Consider the following 24,302-nt stretch of genomic DNA (forward strand, 5'->3'; position numbering starts at 1 on the left):
ATATATATATAAATATATAAATATATATAAATATATTACAGGCCTAATACATATATATATATATATATATATATATATATATATATATATATATATGTATTAGGCCTGTAATGGTACACAAAATTTTCGGTTCGGTATGTTTTCGGTTTTGAAAGCCATGATTTGTTTTTTTTTTCGGTTCGGTACGGGAAGAAGGAAAACCCCTCAAAATGTCTTTAATGCATTTATGAATTTTTGAACATTCTTCCCCCAATTTTTGGAGAAAACAGAATATAGAAAAACAGGAATAATATAATTCTGCTGCTATAAATCAAATAGAAAATAAAATATTACTAAATGTATTTTAAACAGTAGTATTGCACTTTTCCCTGAAAGGAAGTTTTGAACAAACAACAAAAATCTAATCACATTTCTGTCAGTTCACATTCCGCTTTAAAATAACAAAAAAAAAAAAAAAAAAAAAAAAAAATTCCACATGAAGTGCAACATTAACAAGAGAGCAAACTGGTATTCTGTTTAAACAAACTGAAGAGAAACACTGACAAATAAATTAACCTAATTATTTATTTTAGGACAGATAAACTGTTCAGGCCACTTTCTGCACTTGTGTGCGTGCGTGTGTATGTGTGTGCAGGGTGCGATTTGTCAAAAACACAGAGGGGGGATTTCTTTTTTTTTTTGTCGGAGGTGGGCGGGGGTTATACGTGGGGTTTCAGTCCATAACTAATGCTGGCGTGAAACGAAAGTGAAACTTTACATCCTTTCAACTCCCGGGTTCTATTCCTCCATAATACAGCGTGTGTCTGTGTGTGTGTGTGTGTGTGTGTGTGTGTGAGAGAGAGAGAGAGAGAGAGAGAGAGAGAGAGAGAGAGAAAGAGAGAAAGAGAGAGAGAGAGAGAGAGAGCTAGTGTCAGTGTTTCAGAACTACCGTAGTTCCTAGGGGCCAAACAACGTCCGTCTTATCAGCGTCTTTCCCCGTTGTTGTCTTTCACCTGAACCCGTACTGATCCAAACAGGACTGTGATGATGATGGAGGGTCTTCAGTCTCTTCCCTTCAGGTTGACATCATATTTGTTGTTTTTTTTAACCTTATGGAAGCAGCCATTTCATATTTCGAGTCATTGTGCACTCGTTCCATATGTCCGTGTGGAACTTGCGCAGATTTAAAGTTCCGCATCGAACGACGTCTTTCGTTCCTTTTTCTTTTCTCAACATTCTGTGCTGTTTCGGTACAGCTGTGTACCGAACCAAACAGGTGCGTACCGAAACGGTTCGGTTTGGGACGTGTACCGTTACAGGCCTAATATGTGTGTGTGTGTATATATATATATATATATATATATATATATATATATATATATATATATATATATATATATATATATATATATATATATGTATATATATATATATATATATATATATATATGTATCAGTAAAAATTTGAACATGAACAACACACCTCCCTCCAAAGCCCTGCCCGAGTTAGGGTTATAACTTATTTGCTCCTTAACTTCATGACAGACAAAGTATATAGGTCCACAGTATCCACAGTTTAAAGTGGTTTGTCTGACTGTTTGAAGTTGTCTTTACTTTGTGGTGTGTACAGCACAAAGATATTTTGCAAAATGTAGGTCAATAACCAATAAACATGACGTGCTGTGCATTTTTAATCCCCCTTGGCCAAATATAGCGATTACATCATTGAAAAGACATTCCACTATTTAACCTTGAAAAAGTAGGTCAAGGTCACCTATTTTCAATAGGTTTCTGCTCCAGGCCAAAATGAATCCACTGTACAAATTATTATTATTATTATTATTATTATTATTATTATAAATTTGGTGCAGATATCTCAATGCATTCTTCAGGTAATGTGACTACATTGTTGAACAGACAGACAGACAAATTACAAAACAATTTCCATACCCTGCTGGCCAGAGTTGGCCGAGAGGTAAAAAGAGGTAAGAATACACACATTCACAAACATATTCCTGTTAGTATTTACAGGGTGTATCCATGTTTTTAAGCTTCACTTACTGTGTGTGTGGTTGACATTGTGTAAATGTCCCATCTGAAAATGTCCCGTCAGTGCAGGGAGAACACTCAGTGTCTGCAGAGGATGTCCCTGTATAAATACAGATATGATGCAACATCAGTATAATAAACACAGTGTAGCCCTATTTGGATAGGATTACCTTCATTATGGGGTGGATTAACCCTAACCCTACTGTTCCTGACATTATTTAAGTGTCATGAAATTACAGGAGATGGAGAAAACACAACCCCAAATGAGGAAATGTTAACACAAATTAAAGAAGAAAATATGTATAAAATGTACTTGGACTTGTATTTCATTGTAGGTAGTGAACACAACATTTCAACATTTCCTGTTTTCTCTGGTCATCTTCATTTCATTCATTATCTGAACCCGTTTTATCCTCACTAGGGTCACGGGGGTCGCTTGGAGCCTATCCCAGCTACATAGGGGCGAAGGGGGGGTACACCCTGGACAAGTTGCCAGTTCATCTCAGGGCTGAACATATAGAGACAAACAATCACTCTCACATTCACACCTATGGGCAATTTAGATTAACCAACTAACCTATTAGTGCATGTGTTTGGATGGTGGGAGGAAGCCGGAGTACCCGGAGAGAACCTACGCAGACACAAGGAGAACATGCAAACTCCACACAGAAAGGTCCCACCCCCTTTGACTGGTGTTGGAATCGAACTCAGGACCTTCTTGCTGTGAGGCAAGAGTGCTAACCACTGCACCACCGTGTCATTCATTTCATTAGTAAATACTCATCCATTCCTCACATTCAGGCTGAAACACAAGTCAACAAAAAGTGGGAAGAGGAGAAAGTCAGGACTAAGAATGCTTGAATTTATATTTTAAATGTTGAAATAATGAGACGATGTGATTTGAAAGAGGTGATTGGAATCATGATTTGGTCCAAAAACAGTTTCAAGGAAAGTTTAGTCCTTTAGGAACAAGGATGGGTTGAGAACCACTAGTTTGGCGACAAATGTGTGAGAAAATGATTGAAATGTTTGAAAATGATGTTCCTTAAAGACAGACAGGAAGGGATGTGGATCTCAGCCTCTATGGTTCAGAACAGAATGAAGAGATTGAGGGAATGTGGATGGACCTGAGTGTGTAAAGGTCAAAGGTTCAAGTCTAAGCTGAACATCATTCTGTCTGATCACTCAGTCAACACACATCCAGAACCATCATTCATCTAATGCTGATAGAACTGCATTGGTCCGGTTCACTGTGGAGAACCTTTGTCCAGCTCTATACTACAGAGTTAGACACAAATACCAACTCCAACACTTCTGAGCCAAAAGGAAAAATGAGGTTCACTGTTACAAAGATAAAAGGATCATCCAGAACAGAACCAGAAACAAGTCCAGAAGCCATGGTCTGTCATGGTCTGGGGTCAAAGGTCACTGTCATTTCTGTGACGCTCCTTTGATGCTACCAGCTGTATTTTTAATTACAGTGAAGCTTCAGATCTGTCTTCAGCTGTCTTCAACATGATGAATTTTCCAGAGGCGTCCACGCAGATTTCAACCAGACAATGTAAAACCATGTTGTGCACAGATTCCAAAGGACTGGTGAGGAACAGGAGGGTACGAGTGTTGGACTGTCCTGATGTAGACCTCACACGTCTCAAATACAGAATGTGTGACTAGTTTGTAGGAAGAATAACCCTGAAACATTTCATCACTTGGTGTCTTCAGAGCATATACATCTTTTAATGATGGGAAAAGAAATGAGAACTTTACAAAATAGTAAATGCTTGACAGTCCTAACTTTTTCTTGAATATATTCCATCTTGAATATGAGGACGATAATTTACAAATAAAATGAGTTTGACCAGAGAAAACATTGAATATGTTGTGTTCATACTGTCTACAATGAAATGCAAGTACATTTTAATATCAGTGTTCCTTGTTAACATGTATTTTCCACATTGTCCCAACTTTCTCTTATTTGGGGTTGTACTACTATTAAGACCTATGCACACCAAGTCCATAATTTTCATGGTTTTGTTATCCAAAATTTGATTTTAGAAAAAGGCATTTTCACTTCCTCTCATGTGACTAACAGCTAAAAATAGCTCATGTTAATCAACAAACAGCAAACAATGACAACAATGACAAAGCATTATGACCAAGAGATAGAACCTTAACACATAGGTAGTAATAAATACCAACAGTGAGCATTGAAAAAAAAAATCATTTATTTGTAAAATAATATTACACAACGTAACAAACATTATTAAAGGACAGATGAAAATGTAACATTACAGCAAACACATCATGATAGCCTACACTGACTTTTATCAATTGGTAATTATAAGTTTACTTCTCAACATAGGAGACCCACCCTTGATTCATGACCGTCCACCTCGGCCATCAACCAGAGGGATCCCATCCTTCACTGTTGGCTGAACAGTCACCCTCCAGAGGAGACCCTTCCTTGCTGTCATCTCTGACATCCATCTGGTTGGCCACCAGAGGGACCCCATCTTTGCTGTTGACCATTCAGCCGTCCTCCAGATGGGTTCGGTCCTTGCCTTTGGGCTCCCAGCTGCCTACTGGTTCAACCTCCAAAGGGATCCCACCTTGGCCCCTGTCCTAGCGGTCTACCCAGCCACCTCCACAGAGGCTCAGTCATCCAGCCATCCTCCTGGACCTGACTATCCTCAATCCTTCTTTTATATGAATACACATTCTAAAGGCTAGATGTAAGATTAAAGTTGTAATTGAAGACTACATTAGAAACCTTTCAGCTGGTACAATGTTTAAAATATTAATAGAGTATAAACTCACTCTTAAGCTGCTAATGCAATCCAGTGCTGAATATTACTACTTCATATATTAAAAGGTGCGCTTTATTAGTGTATTTAACACGTAGTTTAAAATTTTGCACCGGAAAATGGTTATGCAAAGGCTAAAACTAAAAAAAAAAAAAACTTACTGGATTTCAGAAAACAAAATATTTTTGGCAAAAACATAAATGGAAACACCTTTTGTGAATAAACCCTGATGTAGTGAACAGTTAACTCAGGTGTTTCATCGTGTGACTGCTCAGCTGTTTACTGCTTCTTCTCAGATATTCATGTAAAATGCAACACATTTCTGGTCCAACAGGTCATGATGAAGAGAAAAATAGGACCAATGGTCTTGTATCTTACCAGCCAAATTAAAAGCTTTGGGAAATGTATCCAGATGCCATTTATTATCACCCAGTTATGTGTATTTATTATATTACAGAAATAGCTCATGCTTTGGTCATATTCCAATCAGATCTGTAAAAAATTCAAATTCCAACTTGATATCATTGATACTTACTGATTTATTGGATCAATTCACTTCCTACCTCTTGTAATGGGAAAATTTGTCAAAGTGGCACCAAATCCAGAATCAGATCCGGATCGAAATAATTTCAATACCTTGTGCTGGCATCATCATACAGAAGCTGTATACCAAGTTTGAAGTCAATCACAACTGTAGTTTCGGAGAAAAAGACGATTGAATTTTTTTCCCCATAAGAGCCCATGCTTAATTTTCCGTAAGTTCCCGGATCCAGAATTAGATCCTGATCAGCATGTGGACATTATGTTTTGGTCATCTCCCCATCAGGGCTGGACTGTAAAAATTTACACTGGATATCATTTATATTTACTGAGTTATTGCATCGATCCACTTCCTATCTCTTATAATGGGGAAATTTTTCAAAGTCACACCAAATCCAGAATCAGATCCGGATCCAAATAATTTCAATAACTTTGTTGACATCATCATAAAGAAGCTGAATACCAAGTTTGAAGTCAATTGGAATTGTAGTTTCAGAGAAGAAGATGATTGAAAGTTTTGTAATGGATGCCAGATGACGCCGGACGCCGCATGACGACAATAGCTTATGGCCCATCGGCTGGTAAGCTAAAAAACTATTCATGAACAAGTAAAAAATGCACAACAGAGAGGATGGAAGGTGACGGTTCAACCAGTTGAAGTAGGGTGCAGAGGGTTCAAAGCCACCTCAACATCCAGGATACTCTGGGAGATGAGAGTGCACAGGAAGGCCCACCGGCAGACAGTCAAGACCCTCTGCAGAGCTGCTGAGAGGGGGAGTCAGGGGCTGCGGATGAAGAGGAAGGACTCCACCTGTGCCTTCAAGTGACTAGATTGGTTGTAGATTGGTTGGACAAAATCTTGGACGAACACATGGACGGAATTCCAGGTATATCTATATAGCTCCGCCTACTGGGCAGGTGAAGATATATGAAAGACAACACAGTCATTTTAGATGGAAAACAACAGCCGGATGCTCATTTTCTTCTGTTCTGTTTGTTAAAGCTCTGTGTTGAGCCTACAGCTCGACCTGTCAGCCTAGATAAACCTCTAAACCTGTTTATGGAAACATAACACATTATTCATATGTTCCTGCTGTGACTTTTCAAAAGTTCATTTCAAATTCACACAACATTTTAATAAAACTCAGCTAGTGAGTAAACATGACTGACATACCATGAGGTCATGTTTCATTTCAAATCTGGCAATTTTGGGAAAAATAGTGGACTTGGTGTGCAAAGGCATTTATTGTTACCGAACCAAAACCTCAACATGGCATAAACATGTATGTAGCTTAAACACATTTTTGGTCACCATTATGACGAGCCACTCAGTGTTTGCTTGTATCATAGAAGTTGTGCTTTGCAATAGGTCAACACTGAATTATGGTGCTGAACTAGTGCAAACAGTAAAACAAGATATGAAAAGTAAAAAAGAAGGACTACTTGTTGAGTAGCTGACATGGTATAGGTCCATGTGATGAGTCTGGACGTTTCCACTGTTTTCTATTTTAATGTTACTGGTTCATAAAACTGACTGACACATTTAAGTCTCTCAGGGTTAGACTAAAGCAGCATGTTACTGTTTCTATGCCCCCTTGGTAGGTCAAATAATAATAATAATAATAATAACAACAACAATAATAATAATAATAATAACTGAACCACACATTTAAATGGCACATTTTGAGGTTGTTTTTTTTTCCACATTATATGCTCATGTTTTTAGTTTTTCATTCCTGGCACTGTCCAATCTTTATGCAACCTGATGTTTGTTTCAGAAATGAGCAGCGACCCACTGCATCAGACTCAGATGAATCACTGCAGTAATTATCCAATGGAAGGATCTGGCCAGTGTTGTCTACTGACTTTCAATTCCATGTTTAATCTTATAGTAAACTTACCTTTGTTTTGAATGTATTGTCCTCCGTCACATTTTTTGTGTTTCTGTGCTCGTACACAGCTGTCGTCTTTATTGTCTGTACAGTAGAATCCCTCCTGGGGTTCACAAACTGCATCTAATACTGATGTACATGGTCTTTTAACCTTCAGTCCAGAACCTGTTGAACACAAACGCATCATTACAGTAAGATACACTCATCTCACCTGTCACTCTTTTTAAGCCCCACTAACATCTGCTATTGAGAAATGACAAACAATTTAGTAATCAATTCATTTTGAAAGTCATGGGGTTTTTTTCTACTTAAGTTAGTGACTAGTGACACTATTGTACAACAAGCGACTGATGCAATTCAGTTGCAACAGTGTCTGGAATTGTTGATCCTGCACCACTACATCGCTAAACAAACACTTGTACTTCATTTAGAGTTCAATGTTTGGAAGGTTAAAATATGATTTACAGATTACTAGTTACCTTGTCAAAATTCTATTATATTGTAATAAAAATGATTATTATCTTTAAAAGTAATTTCATCTCTATATTACAAAACCAAATAAGAAAAAGTTTGAATAAATTAAAAAGAAAGCAGTGATATTAAAATGACATTTGAATGTGTTTTCTCTTCACTTCAGGCTGCAACACTTGAGTTAAAATGATTAAACAAATATAGACACTTTTCCATTGGACATATGTGCAAAACTTTACCGATATTTACTAAATGTCGAAAAAACAGAAGTGCATAATGTCAGTTTTTCCATTAAATCACAAATGCAATGATTTGTTTATTTATTATTGCAAGATGACACAAGAAGTCACTCCATGAACATGGTGAGGAACATAAATATTGTGTTGATTTACATATATATTCATTATTATAATTATACATTAAGTAAGTAAGTAAGTAAGTAAATTTTATTTATAGAGCACTTTTCACAGACAGAGTCACAAAGTGCTTTATCATTCAAATCAGAATCAAATTACGTTTACAGAGACCCAACAGAATCCTTCAGGAGCAAACACTTGTGATTGGTGACAGTGGCGAGGAAAAACTTCCCTTTAACAGCAGAAACCTCGAGCAGACCCAGACTCCTGAAGGATGGCTGTCTGCATTGACCAGTTGGGGTTAAAGAGAGAGAGAGAGAGTAAAGGAGGAGAAAAGAGAGAGCGATAGAGATATAGAGAGACTGGGGGGGGGGTGACACATGGAGTACGTTATGATGAATACATAGAGTGTAGTCAGTCTGTGGTGGTCCTGGGTCAGGTGGGAGACTAAAAAGCCTTTTTGAACAGGAGGGTTTTGAGGTGTTTCTTAAAGCTCTCTACAGAGTCCATGGACCGTAGGTGTAGAGGCAGGTCATTCCATAGACGTGGTGCCACAGCTTTAAAAGACCTGTCACCGCGTGTGCTAAAACAGGTCCGTGGAACCATCAGCAGGTGCTGTCCTGAAGACCTCAAGCTACGAGTCGAGCTGTAGGGCTGGATCAGGGAAGCAATGTATGCAGGGGCCTGGCCATGTAGGGCCCGGAAAGTTAGCACAAGAATTTTGAAATGAAGACGATATAGAACAGGAGCCAGTGGAGAGATTTAAGGATGGGAGTGATGTGGGTTCTCCTGTTTGTGCGGGTCAGGAGCCTGGCAGCAGAGTTCTGGACAAACTGCAGATGGGCCAGCTCCTTCTTGTTTAAGCATGTAAACAGGCTGTTGCAGTAGTCTAAGCGAGAAGACACAAAGGCGTGAACGATCATCCCGAGCTCATTGATGGACACCATAGATCTGAGTTTGGAGATGTTGCGTAGTTGGAAGAAACAGTTTTTCACTAGGTGTTTGGAGTGGAATTCTAAAGACATGTCCTGGTCAAAGATGACACCCAGATTCCTCAGTTTGGTCTTTACCGAGGAACTCAGGTCTCCAAGGTGATGTTTGATCCCTGGGATTGCACTATCCGGGGCAATGATGAGGGTCTCAGTTTTGCTGGAGTTCAGCTGGAGGCTGTTCTCATTTAGCCACTGCTTCAGCTCTGACAAGCAGTTGATTAAGGAACTCAGTTTGTGGGGCTCAGAGGAGTTAAAGGAGCAGTATATCTGGATGTCATCCACGAATAGATGATAGGAGACATCACTGTACTGTCGGATAATGTGGCCAAGTGGGAGGACATAGAGTAAGAATAGGACTGGTCCCAGGACAGAGCCTTGGGGCACACCACACAGTAGATCCGCTGAGTCAGATTGGAAGTTGTTTATTGACACAGTGAAGCTTCTGCCGGTCAGGTAAAAGGAGAACCAGTCTAGCACAGGACCTGACATCCCTACCAGGTCCCTCAGTCTCTCAATCATTTTGGTATGGTCCACTGTGTCAAAGGCCGAGGACAGATCTAGCAGGACCAAGACCGTGGATTTCCCGGAGTCAGCCGCCATCAGGACGTCACTAGACACTTTTAATAGTGCGGTTTCTGTTGAGTGGCGTTGTCTAAACCCAGACTGAAAAGTGTCATAGATCTGGTGTGTCTCCAGAAAAGCTGTAAGTTGTTTAGACACTGCCTTCTCAAAGATTTTGTCCAATAGGGGGAGCTTTGAAATGGGCCTGTAGCTTTTGAAGTGTGTGGGGTCCAGTGTGGTTTTCTTTAGTTTAGGTTCTATGATGGCCTGTTTGAAGGAGCTGGGAAACAAACCAGTTGAGAGCGACAGGTTAAAAAACTTTGTGACCCATGGTCCAATAGTGTCAAAGACACCGACAAGGAGCTTATGGGGGAGGAGGTCTGCAGAGTTGGAGGAGGGTTTCGTTTTGGATAAAAGTGCTGAGATGTCCTCCAGTGTTACAGGGTCGAAAGAGGACCAGGTTTGCAGAGGGGGATCGGCTTGGGTCAGACGGCCAGAGGGTGGTGGGATATTGTGTTTAATATCCCTGATCTTGTCTGTGAAGAAGCTTAGGAAGTCACTGCTGTCAGCTTTACAGAGCACAGGGGCAGCAGGGACAGCAGGGGACACACTGGACTGGACTGTGTCACAGATTACTTTGGGGTTTTTCTTGTTTGTGGCTATAAGTTTGTGGAAGTAGCTGGATCTTGCCTCCTTAATCATTTTATTTAATGAGGTTATGAGATCTTTAAGATGTAACCTGTGTACTTCCAACTGGGTTGATTTCCAAAGACGCTCAGTTTTGCGACAAGTTCTCCTTAGGTTTAAGATGTTTTCATTTATCCAGGGACAAGACCACTTACGAGTGACACTGGTTTTCAAGGGAGCCACCTGGTCAAGAATAGAGCTGCAGTGTGTGGCAAAGCACTGGATAAACTCATCAACATCGGGACACTCATTAGGAAGACTAGGGTTAAACAGGGCACGGAAATCCTGGGCTGTGGACTCTGTAATGATCCTCCTCTTGGCCCTTCTGGGTGCAGGCTTGGGCTGAAGAGGCACACATAAGTCAAAAAACACACCACAATGATCACTCAAGTGGACATCCTCAACACACACATTTGTGACGTGTAAGCCCAGTGAGAAAACCAGGTCCAGGGTATGTCCTTTCTGTGGGTGGGGCCAGATACATGTTGTTTGAGGTTAAAAGTGTCAGTCATGGCTAAAAGTTCCATTGCTGGGCTGGATGAATTGTTATCGATGTGCAGATTGAAATCCCCAAGAATTAAAACCTTCTCCAGTTTTATTATTGATGTTAGGAAATCACTGAAATCGTTCAAGAAGGCACCAGCAGGGCCAGGGGGACGGTAGATTAAGAAACAGTAGAACACACTGGACGAGCCAATCTTGATCATTTGTGACTCAGATGAGGGAAAGTCATCGGTGCTCATCCCTCTGCATATGTATTTGTCTTGGTGCACTACAGCAAGGCCACCGCCCCGGTGACAGGGGCGGGGCTGACCAACAGCAGAGCAGCCAGGAGGGCACAGCTCATTTAAATGAATGAACTCCCCATCCCTCTGCCACGTCTCCGTCAGGAATAATGCGTCCAAGTTCCTGTTGGTAAAAAGCTCATTTAGGGAGAAGGATTTATTGGCAATGGAACGTGCATTTAGTAACCCAAACTGGCTAGGTGGTGGTGACGTCATGGTATTCGTGTCCGCTGTGTGTAATGGGATTTGTCTCAACCACCTATGATGCCTTTAGCAGAGTGGAACCCCATACGAGACCTGGATATGACAGGAATGGGGAAGAGCAAGGCAGAGGTGTAGGCTGCTGGAGATGGGGAAGGAGAAGAGGAATTCACTGAGGTGGTTAGTTGACAGGTGGACAGTGAGGGCCTGGGAGAGGAGGAGAGATCAGTTGGGGTGTTGTTTATTCTCACTACAGATTTTATAGGAGACTCTGAACGTGGTGATATTAGATGTGACCAGCAGGGGGAGCAGGTGGCTGCAGCAGAAGAGGGGGAGCATAGTCACATAGGTGTGGGTGTGGTTTTAGTCAGGACCGCGTGTTGGATGTTTTGAGCCAAGACCCTGCTGCCTAGTCTAGAGGGGTGGACACCATCGGACTTGTAGAAGGAGGAGCGGTTCCAGAACAGATTAAAGTTATCAATAAAACTGAAGCCGTTCAGAGCAGAGGTGGACTGGAGCCAGGTGTTCAGGCTGAGGAGGCGGCTGAAACGGCCCACACCACAGGCAAAGGAGGGGAGGGGCCCGGAAATGAAAACAGCCTTCCCGGATCCTTTCAGTTTATCAAAGAGGTTTTTAAAATGAACCTTTGTCACTTCGGACTGTTGAAGAGAAGTGTCATTGAAGCCCACGTGAACTATGATCCGGGTAACGGTGGACGGCAGTGGGAGCAGCAGCTGAGGCAGTTCATGGAGGATGGAGGTGACGGTGGAACCAGGAAAACACCTGGTTATGGCGTTAAAAAACGGACGTTACGGATGATGGAGTCCCCGAGGATAGCGGTGGTTGGAGGGAAAAGTGGTCGAGGAGACGGTGTTGAGGGTGAGGGGTTCCTGGTCTCTCTAGGTGGACATTCCACGGGTGGACCGTCGGAGTGACGGCGGACGGCCTCTCGGAGAAGGCAGCGCCGGGCAGAAGAGCAGACCGAGGAGCGGGGACCCTGGGACAGAAGCTTCACAGGAGGACCGGCTTTAGGACCGTTGCCTTTAATCAGCTCGGTGGCAGCCACGGAGTCAGCAGGAGCCGGTTCCCGGACAGAGCCAGGTGGGATGGGGGGCACATCAGCCGTGGCGGGGGGAGCCGGAGCGTCCTCCACGGACAGGACGGCGAAGCGGTTTGATGTGCTGATGCTCGGCGGTGGTGAGTCTTTGCTGGTGTTCTTTTTGCGGCCACGAATCACCACTTCAGACCAGGGTGTAGAACACGGGGGACGAGGACAGGCAGAGGAAGGATCCCATAACACCGTATCATCACAGGAGGCTTTGGGCTTCTCTGCGCTTTTCAGGAACAGACTGGACAGTGTGGGAAGGCGGCTGGAGAAACCACAGAGCTGGGCATTTTTCTCCGTGAGTTCTGCGGAGAGGCGCAGTATTTCTTCTTTGAGATCCGCGATAGTTTGGTAAGCCTTTACCAGGGTTTTGTTTGCTTGGACGAGAGGACTATCTCCGGCTGATGACGATGACACCATGGTGGAAACAGCGAGATACCGGGGCAGAGCGCGGGAAGCGGTGGGTGACAGCCACAGGTAAGGATCCACTGACAATACTGACCTGCCCTGATGGAGGTTTGGGTTGATAGCGTCAAGTTAAAAAGACACGGTTAAGAGGTTGGGTTCAAGTGAGTAAGCGTTGAAAGGCAAGAAATAAGTAGTTAAAAGGCTGAATTTCTAAGAGTAGATCCGCTGGCGGTTTCTCTATCCTGTACTAAATTAAAAAAATAGGACCAATGGCCCTGTAGCTTACCGGCCAAATTAAAAGCTTTGGAAAATGTATCCAGATGCCATTTAGTATCACCCAGTTATGTGTATTTATTATATTACAGAAATAGTCCATGTTTTGGTCATATTCCAATCAGATCTGTAAAAAATTCTAATTCCAACTTGATATCATTGATACTGATTTATTGGATCAATCCACTTCCTATCTCTTATAATGGGAAAATTTTTCAAAGTGGCACCAAATCCAGAATCAGATCTGGATCGAAATAATTGCAATATCTTGTGTTGACATCATCATACAGAAGCTGTATACCAAGTTTGAAGTCAATCACAACTGTAGTTTCGGAGAAAAAGACGATTGAAATTTTTTCCCCATAAGAGCCAATGGTAAATTTTCCGTCAGTTCCCGGATCCAGAAGAAGGTCCTGATCAGCATGTGGACATTATGTTTGGGTCATCTCCACATCAGGGCTGGACTGGAGAAATTTACACTGGATATCATTTATATTTACTGAGTTATTGCATCGATCCACTTCCTATCTGTTATAATGGGGAAATTTTTCAAAGTCGCACCAAATCCAGAATCAGATCCGGATCCAAATAATTTCACTAGCTTTTGTTGACATCATCATAAAGAAGCTGTATACCAAGTTTGAAGCCAATCAGAATTGTAGTTTCGGAGAAGAAGACGATTGAAATTTTCTTAACAGACGACAGACGATGATGACAGACGACGACGGACGCTGCATGACGCCTGTCGGCCGATAAGCTAAAAATGATTCGGTTTTCCTGGTGTGCCCACACATACTGCACCATGTTTCTTTTAAAACTTTTCTTCTTCACTTGTTGTAACGTGCATCAGCATGTTTTTTTAGCTTACCGGCCGACAGGCCGTAAGCTACTGGTGTCTGTTGTTGTTGTCGTCTGTTGTCATCGTCTGTCGTCCGTTACAAAAATTTCAATCGTCTTTTTCTCCGAAACTACAATTCCGATTGACTTCAAACTTGGTATACAGCTTCTTTATGATGATGTCAACAAAAGTTAGTGAAATTATTTGGATCCGGATCTGATTCTGGATTTGGTGCCACTTTGAAAAATTTCCCCATTGAAAGAGATAGGAAGTGGATTGATCCAATAAATCAGTATCAATGATATCAAGTTGGAATTAGAATTTTTTACAGATCTGATTGGAATATTACCAAAGCATGGGCTATTTCTGTAATAGAATAAATACACATAACTGGGTGATAATAAATGGCATCTGGATACATTTCCCAAAGCTTTTAATTTGGCCGGTAAGCTACAGGGCCATTGGTCCTATTCTTTTTTTTATTCTAGTTGTGGAAAAAGGTCTTTCCATTGCAGTTTTGCATGATACACCATTTGTGCTATGTCTGAAAAACCACTTCTTGCCAGCACAAAAACTTTTAATCAAAAGTGAGAGTTTTGGCAAAATTGTTGTTTTTCCATTAGGTTTTCCATTTTATGTGCAAGTTATATTCGTGCAATTTGAGGGTCAATGGAAAAGCGACTAGTGGGACTTGAACTGGGGGATATGAGCAGGTAATTACCATTCCTGACAATATTTAGCTGTCATTAAATTACAGGAGATGGAAGCTGCCTGTGGTTGGAAAAAAACACGGCCCCAAATGAGAAAATGTTAACACAAATTAAAGAAAAGAATGAATATAAAATGTAATTGGACTTGTATTTCATTGTAGTCAGTGAACACAACATTTCAACATATTTCCGGTTTTCTCTGGTCAACTTCATCAGTAAATATTCGCCCATTCCTCACATTCAAGTTGCAACACAAGCCAACACAAAGTCGGCAGAGAAGAAAGTCATGACGAAGAATTCTTACATTTCGATTTTAGATGTTAAAATAATGAAATAATATGATTTGAAACAGGTGATTGGAATCATGATTTGTCACAAAAGCAGCATCCAGGAAAGGTCTAGTTCTGTAAGACCAAAGATGGGCCAAGAACCACTAATTTGACAACACATGTATGAGGAAATTATTCAAATGTTTCCTAACAACGTTCCTCAAAGAAAGACGGGAAGGGATTTCAGTATCTCTGGAACAGAATGAAAAGATCAAGGAATGTGAATATATTTCCATATGTTAAGAACAAGGGTTCAAGCCTAAGTTGAAAACTGTGATCTCTGATTCCTCAGACAACACTGCATCAAGAACCATCGTTCATCTGAAGGTGATAGATCCACATGAGTCTGGATTACTGTGGAGAACCTTTGTCAAACTCTACAATCCAGAGCTACAGACATAAATACCAGTTCAAACTTTACTGAGCCAAAAGGAGGCTTTATGTAACTGTGTCCACAAGTGTCGTGGACTCAGAGGCTTCAGGGATGGACCATCACTCAGTGGAAACATGGACTGTTTGACATGGACCGATCAGTACTCAGGTCATTTTGGATGAAATGGAAGCTGTGTGTTATGAACCAAACAACGTGATATCATGAATTACATACAGATAACACGCCACTTTTAATTGGCGTGTTATCTGTACACAGTATAAGCTTTCCATGTGCATGTTCACGTCACGTAAAATACCACGCGATTAGGGTTAGGGTTAGCGGTTACGGATATGTAAACCGGAGATCTTGGTGTACATTGACACAAATGGCATTGAATAACACGTGAAAGGATGAAAATGCGTACATATAACACGCCAAATGCCATAAGAACTGGTGTGACATACTACGCGATTTCATTTCAGAGATCAGTCTGAACCAAAGGTGACATGGACCATCCAGACTATTACCAGGAACAAGTCCAGAAGCCAGGGTCTGTCAGGATCTGGGATCAAAGGTCATTGTCACTTCTGCAGCGCACTATTGACAATGTAAAGAACAGTGACGCCTTCAAGATGACGACTTTTCAAGAGACGTCCATTTAGATTTCAACAAGACAGTGTAAAACCATATTGTGCAGACATTCCAAAAGGCTACGGGTACTTAACGAAACACAGAATGTGACAACGAAGACTGTACTGCTGCACACCTGAAGACTTATTTACAGAAAGAATGAGACAAAATAAGCCCCAGACACCTCATCATTTGGCGTCTTCAGTCCCTGGAATGTAGTTGAAAGTTGAGATAAGAAATGATAACATTGCAAAATCGGAAATGCTTTACGGTGTCCATTTTTCTTGAATGTGATGCAGCCTGAATGTGAAGAATGGATGTATATTTACAAATGAAATGAAGTTCACCAGACAAAACATGAAATGTTGTGTTTATACTATGGGTGCACGATGAATCGATTTTAAATTGAAATCGGATTATTTAATTAGGATAATGTTTAAAAAGAGTAATCGTCAAATCGAATTTCATGTCTCCGGATGGTGCACCTCCAGGCTACCGTAGGCTCCTCCTCCAGGCTACCGTAGGCTCCTCTTCCAGGCTACCGCAGATTCCTCATCCAGGCTACCGTAGGCTCCTCCTCCAGGCTATCGTAGGCTCCTCCTCCAGGCCACCATAAGCTCCTCCTCCAGGCTACCTCTCCAGGCTACCGTAGGCTCCTCCTCCAGGCTACCGTAGGCTCCTCCTCCTGTGACAGCGGTCTCCACAGTCTTTGGACTCCACACACCACTATAAAAATGCCCTTTGCAAAGGTGAAGGAGAAGTCCATGGCTAAAAATAGCAAGTGCAAGTCGGTTGTGTGGAATTTGTACGGCTTCAAAATTTCTGATGCAGACCAAACCAGTCCTCGCTGCAAACTCAGCCTGAAGGTGGTATCAGTCAAAGACAGCAGCACAACCAACAGCTGCTCAAACTTCATCACACACCAAAGTGGGAGCAGTGCGTTGCATTGCAGGCTGCACACAAAAACAACATGCCGCCACCACCAACCCCAATCGAAATCAAAAATTGAGGGTTTTTTTCAAAAAAAAAATCGGGATTTTGTTTTTGGCCAAAATCCAGCAGCCCTTGTTCATACTGTCCACAACAAAATACAAGTCCAAGTACATTTTAATATCACTGATTTCTTTCTTCATTTGCATTCTCTATATCTTCTCAACTTGTTGTAATTTGGAGTTGTGTTTGCATGTTTTCCAAAGCTGCAGGGTATTGCAGTCTCTCATTATTACTACATTTGTTTTCAATGTGTCGACACATTCATTGCAACAGAAGTGTCACATGTCAGAATTAGTCAGTGCCAAGACTTTTTTCTTCACTACTTCAGTTATTTTCTTTCAGAGTGGTGAAAACATTTTCCCAACGATGCCCTGGAGCATATTTGCAGGTTCTACATTTCATCCTGCAAATATGGAACCTAAAATTGACAATACAAATGTGCACACTTTAATCTTAATATTTGTCTACCTGGATCACATCTTGTACACGGAAAGCATGTTATCTGTCCGGTTAGCTGATCCATGAAGGTTCCATCATCACAAGGAAGACACGATGTACTTCTAAACTCTGTGCAGTGTTTATTCACTCGATTCCCTGTTAAAATGAAAGAGTTTTACTCTGTGTGACATACTGGAGTGTGTCTCTTAACTGGACACACATGCAGATCCTGCATCAGCAAAGTGGATTTTATTTGTGAACCAAACAGTACAAGCAAGGTAAGCACCAGCCACTTGTATTTTGACTAAATAATGCAACAACAGTCAGACTATGAATATTCTAGTCCATGGGCCAATAGGGGTCACCGTGCACCCCCCCCATAACAGTACTAGACCATGATTTTTTATTCCCTTGGACCTTCCTGAAGAAGAAAATATGATGCTAACACCAAAATTTTGGGATGGACTACCCATCAGCAGACATTTTCAAAATGGCCGCCGACGCGACTCGAAAAATCCTGTTCGCGCTCATAACTTTGCAAATATGACAGATAGAGACGTGATTTTGGTGTCTATACCTATTTTTTTGAGTACCAGCAATCCAATAAACCACATTATAACAACCTATGACCATCTCTTCAACTTTAGAATTGAAAAATATCCGTTTCAGACAATAATTTTGAGTGGTGCCTCAAGAATTGATTCCCTGTTTCATGTGTTTTTTTCAGTGATTCACCTGCGCATTATCAATTGAAGAACAGTATTTTCTCAAATTCTATTTTGTCATAAAAATGTACTTACATCTTCTTTTTTCTTTTAAGGTGTCCATTCTGAATGAAAATGGCACACAAGAAACGTAAGAGGGACGTGAGTGTCACCGACACTGGTCACGAATCTGAACTCTGCATCATTCATTACACGGACACGTCATCATTAGCTTTCACAGCATTGACAGAGGAGAGGCTGGCAAAGCTGAAAGAAATAAAACAGCAAAGACTTTCTGAGCCTGTAGATTCTGTTCATCGGATGACCCATATCTGTTCGCAAATTCCAGATACAGTTGGGGAGCACCAGGGATATCATCGCGAATGCTACAAGCGGTTCACATCAAATTTGAGAAGACTTTCGTCCTCATCAACCTCTTCATTGGTAACTGAAACCAATACTGGTCGTCCATCAAGGTACCCCTCTAATGAAAGCGCGAGATTCATCTTTAATCCAGACTGCATTTTCTGCAACAAAGTTGGCAGGAAAAAAGTCAAAAAAGGAGGCGCCTGGACAACTGAACCGACATCGAGATTCAAATATGCTGGAGGTGACACTGTTCTCAAAATTGCAGAAGACCAGAAAGATTTTGAGATGCTTCGAAGGATCAAAGGCTCTTCCATCATGGCCTGGTGAGATGTAGCTTGCGGGTCGCTGCTACGCCATGATGAAGGGTCTCTAATATACATAGCTCTGCAACTTCTATGGTATTGAGCCTCACACGCGTAAAGGTCATAGCCTTTGATCCTTCGAAGCATCTCAAAATCTTTCTGGTCTTCTGCAATTTTGAGAACAGTGTCACCTCCAGCATATTCGAATCTCGATGTCGGTTCAGTTGTCCAGGCGCCTCCTTTTTTGACTTTTTTCCTGCCAACTTTGTTGCAGAAAATGCAGTCTGGATTAAAGATGAATCTCTCACTTTCATTAGAGGGGTACCTTGATGGACGACCAGTATTGGTTTCAGTTACCGATGAAGAGGTTGACGAGGACGAAAGTCTTCTCAAATTTGATGTGAACCGCTTGTAGCATTCGCGATGATATCCCTGGTGCTCCCCAACTGTATCTGGAATTTGCGAACAGATATGGGTCATCCGATGAACAGAATCTACAGGCTCAGAAAGTCTTTGCTGTTTTATTTCTTTCAGCTTTGCCAGCCTCTCCTCTGTCAATGCTGTGAAAGCTAATGATGACGTGTCCGTGTAATGAATGATGCAGAGTTCAGATTCATGACCAGTGTCAGTGACACTCACGCCCCTCTTACGTTTCTTGTGTGCCATTTTCATTCAGAATGGACACCTTAAAAGAAAAAAGAAGATGTAAGTACATTTTTATGACAAAATAGAATTTGAGAAAATACTGTTCTTCGATTGATAATGCGCAGGTGAATCACTGAAAAAAACACATGAAACAGGGAATCAATTCTTGAGGCACCACTCAAAATTATTGTCTGAAACGGATATTTTTCAATTCTAAAGTTGAAGAGATGGTCATAGGTTGTTATAATGTGGTTTATTGGATTGCTGGTACTCAAAAACATAGGTATAGACACCAAAATCATGTCTCTATCTGTCATATTTGCAAAGTTATGAGCGCGAACAGGATTTTTCGAGTCGCGTCGGCGGCCATTTTGAAAATGTCTGCTGATGGGTTGTCCGTCCCAAAATTTTGATGCTGGCATCATATTTTCTTCTTCAGGAAGGTCCAAGGGAATAAAAAATCATGGTCTAGTACTGTTATGGGGGGGTGCACGGTGACCCCTATTGGCCCATGGATTATTCTACTTCAAAAAAAAAAAGGTTTGGAACATACCAGCAGGACACTTGGGACAACACTCTTGTCCTATCTGGTACTCAGCCTTAAGACATGTGAGGCTTAGAACTCTGTTAAATGCAAACTGGATGAGCTGTAAACAATGAGAATAGAAGAAGTTTAAAGGTTTATTATTAACATCATAATATTGCCTACTAAGCCTGTAACGGTACACAAAATTTTCGGTTCGGTACATTTTCGGTTTTCAAAGCCACGGTTCAGTTTTTTTCGGTTCGGTACGGGAAGAAAGAAAACCCCTCAAAATGTCTTTAATGTATTTATGAATTTTTGAACATTTTTCCCCTAATTTTTGGACACAATAGAATATAGGAAAACAGGAATAATATAATTCTGCTGCTATTAATCAAATAGAAAATAAAATGAATTATTAATATTACTAAATGTATTTTAAACATTAAGATTGCACTTTTCCCTGACAGGTAGTTTTGAACAAACAACAAAAATCTAATCACAGTTCTGTCAGTTCACATTCTGGAGAAAAATATCAACAAAAAAATTCTGCATGAAGTGCAACATTAACAGGAGGGTAAACTGGTATTCTGGTTTAACAAACTGAAGAGAAACACTGACAACAAACTGAACCAAATTATTTATTTTAGGACAGAGAACAAACTGTTTAGGACTTGTGTGTGTACTTGTGTGTGTGTACTTGTGTGTGTGTGTGTGTGTGTGTGTGCGCGCGAGCACGCGCGCATGCACAACGTGCGATTTGTCTGGGGGATGGTTTGTTTGTTGTTTTTTTGTTTTGTTTTGTTTTTGTCGGGTATGTGGGGGGGTGCGGTCCGGTCCATAACTAACGTGACTAACGCTGGCGTGAAACGAAAGTGAAACTGTATTTTTATATACTTTCAATGGCCAACCCAGTTCTAATCCTCTGTTAAACAGCGTGCGTGAGAGAGAGAGAGAGAGAGAGAGAGAGAGAGAGAGAGAGAGAGAGAGCTAGTGTCAGTGTTTTAGAACTACCATAGTTCCTAGGGGCCAAACAACGTCCGTCTTACCAGCGTCTCTTTCCTCGTTGTTGTCTTTCAGCTGAACCTGAACTGATCCGAACTGGACTGGGTTGATGGTGGAGGGTCTGCAGTCTGTTCCTTCCGGGTTCACATCATATTTGTTGTTTTTTTAACCTTATATCAGCTGCTATTTGGTATTTGTGTGCGTCCTTTAATATGTCATGTGAAACTTGCGTGGATTTAAAGTTCCGCATCAAACGACGTCCTTCGTTCCTTTTTCTTTTTCTCATCATACTGTGCCGTTTCGGTACAGCTGTGTACCGAACCGAACAGGTGTGTACCGAAACGGTTCGGTACGTGTACCGTTACAGGCCTATTGCCTACAAACAAATGTAAGTTTTTACAGTTTCTCACAGAGAACATTCCATTGTCTACATACATTCAAGTCCCCCCCCCAGAATCAACTTAAGAGTCTTAGTTTTCCTGAAGGAAATGTAGAATTTCATTTAACTGCTAACATCCACTGGGTCACCAGAGATGCATTTTAGGATCAGAGTTTAGTTACATTTCATCCATGGTTACAGTGATGTAGTTTAGCTTGTATTTCAACCACCTGAGAAACAGACACTGGAAGATGCCTTTCACATGACGTATATGTATATTGGCCTCCAGTGTTGGGAGTAACATGCTACAAAATAACAATAATAATCCATTACAGTAATGGGTTACTTTTTGCTGTAACACAGTAGTGTAAGGCATTACTAATCAATTTTCAGTCATATTTTATTCGATACATGTTCAATAGTGCTTGCCTTACAACACACTTTTCCCCCATTATTTAATTGCTCAAATGAAAAACAAAACAAAACAGTAAAACCATGAGACCTTAAGGAATCAAAAATGCGCCAGGAAAGTTGTATTTCCTGTTGGTGTTCAGTCAGTGGGTGAAGACGGCAGAAGACAGTCCACTGTCCACATGGACGTATGCTCATTACTAACTCTAACCCTGCTTTACAGAAGACAGTTAGCATGATCCCTGGCGCTACTGCCCATGTGCCATTTATGATGATAGTCTGTGTGTAACTCAAAAGTAATACATGGAGTCAAGTAACTCATTACAATTCTGAGACAGTAATATTGTAAGGTAAGAAATTACTTATAAATTACTGGATTACAGTTTGAAGTAAATTGCCCAACACTGTTGACCTTACACTTTTTTTTTTTTCTATGACCACGTGAACTGAAGGGAATGAGTGAAACAAAGGAAAACAACTTGTTTCCTGTGTCATGTGTGGGAGATCAGCGTCCCATCATTTGATTTCCCAACATGACTGGGGAAAACCCCGAGTATAATGACACATTGTTACCATGAATAAGCTCCTTCACCAGTGTGTTAATGGAACTTATTCCGCAGATTTACCAAAATCATGTGGGCTTCAAATCAACCAATAAAAAGAATATGACAGATCTGGTCATACGCTTCTTCGAGGGGGCTTCAAAAAGTTTGTGGAAAACAAACAGAACTTTAACATGTTTTAAATCACATGGGCCTCAGTTTTACTTGCAGAACTTAAACTGTTTCTCCAACTGTCCTTTTATCACGAACTTTTTGAAGCCCCCTCATACTCACACACACCTGCCTGTGACACAATGGAAAAACACAAGGGGGTGGGGGCAGGGGAGTAACATGACACCTCAACATTCATGTCACCACAACGTTTTATCATTGAGATCATCATGAGTGTAGACTTAGTACGAACACCACATTCTGCTGAATTTTATGTGCCAATGTGTGCTCTTTATGGTGAAATGTATGTATATATTTAAAGAAGCCACAGATAATCCAAGTTACAATAAAAAATAATGGAATACAATATATCGAGGCTTTCAGGCAGTCTATATTACTTTCAAATATAAGCACGATTTACTCCTTTGGAGTTGAACAGATCAAATGTGTCTCAGCCAGAACTCTCCTCAGTTTCAAACTTTTCTGCACAGTCTCCACATCAGTGTTTTGGAGTAATGAGCACAGATCGATAACCTATGTATATGAGAGCTGAAACACTGTTCAAATCAGGTAGAACATGAAAACTTATTCTTCATAGACCTAAAATTCCCCTGCCTGTCACAAAGACATTCAAACATATAGTAGGCTAATAATGGATTTACAGTCACTTAGGCTGAACTACTAAACTAAAACCAGCTGAAAGCAGAGGAACTTCAAATTAATCTGTTGTCACTAAAGTTAACGATATATTCATAAATCAGAAAATAAAATAAAAACAGATTAGAGCTGAGAAACTGAATGTATAAAATGAGGGCAATGATTCCAGAACTCACAAAAATGTTCTCACCAGTAGAAGGATTAAATCCACATGTTTTCCGCTCCAAGTCCTTGGCATGATAACAGTTTTACCAGGTGACGATGAAATACTGAATAAGAAAAGACAGAATTACAAAGTGAATGGATAAGATCTGCTGAACATGACAGACTATGTACAATTAGTGTGAAGAAAGTGCGGAGTGGACAAGTTTTACGTGGGTACTCCATGTGTTCTTTTGTTTTGTGAGTATTTCTATGGCAGGTTTACAGCGCCCCCTACAGGACTGGTACTAATGCTGCCTTCATGTGCCAGGGAAGATGGGAAGATGGGTCATCTACGAACTCAAAACTGAAAAATTCAAAGGCTATTTTGATCTCATCAGTTCATGGATCAAAGGGTTTTCTCATTTCTCCGTCTCGCGTTCATGTGCAAATTTTAGAGATGGAAAACAGTATTTACCAGAATTCAAATAATACATGAAGGCACCAGCAGCTTTAATGGTTTTAAATGTGGATGCTAGGGCCACATAACAAAATAAAAACACTTGACACTACGAGAGTAAAGCTGTAAAATATCGAGGAAAAAAACCCCTAATTTTATGAGAATAAAATCGAACACAAAAACAGAATTTTATGAGAATGAAGTCATAATATTTTGAGGAATAAAGCCAAAATATTATGACAAAGTAAAAAAAACAAAAAAAACAAACAAAAACACTCACAATTTAACGAAAATAACGTCATATTTTTATGGGAATAAAGTTGTAATATTTTGAAAATAAATTTACAATAAAAATTCATATTTTCTTTTTTAGAAATTTTAAGCCTTGTTAATGACAGCATTTCCAGATACAGCAAATGCAACAAGCGAAGCAGCAACTTTCACTTCTGTTGGACAGAAGGACTAATGCAGGGGTGGCCAACCCTGGTCCTGGAGAGCCACAATCCTGCATGTTTTAGATGTGTCCCTCTTCCAACACACCTGATCCAAATGATCAGCCTATCCTCAAGCTCTGCAGAA

The 24,302-nt window shown here is 40.8% G+C and overlaps 1 protein-coding gene across 1 annotated transcript in view; it reads right to left on the reverse strand.

The window, feature by feature from the left end:
• Positions 1-5,866: 5,866 nt before the first annotated feature.
• Positions 5,867-24,302, reverse strand: part of LOC115423138 (tumor necrosis factor receptor superfamily member 14-like) — a 34,439-nt gene continuing 16,003 nt past the window's right edge. Inside the window, exons 5-9 of the mRNA XM_030139888.1 lie at positions 23,313-23,387; positions 19,988-20,081; positions 17,445-17,570; positions 7,274-7,429; positions 5,867-6,426 (exon numbers count right to left, since the gene is read on the reverse strand). Coding sequence (XP_029995748.1) covers positions 6,404-6,426; positions 7,274-7,429; positions 17,445-17,570; positions 19,988-20,081; positions 23,313-23,387 — 474 coding nt within the window. The 3' untranslated portion in view covers positions 5,867-6,403. The remainder of the gene's footprint in view (positions 6,427-7,273; positions 7,430-17,444; positions 17,571-19,987; positions 20,082-23,312; positions 23,388-24,302) is intronic.

The sequence above is a fragment of the Sphaeramia orbicularis genome, chromosome 7 (assembly GCF_902148855.1).
Source record: "Sphaeramia orbicularis chromosome 7, fSphaOr1.1, whole genome shotgun sequence".
Classification (NCBI taxonomy): Eukaryota; Metazoa; Chordata; class Actinopteri; order Kurtiformes; family Apogonidae; genus Sphaeramia; species Sphaeramia orbicularis.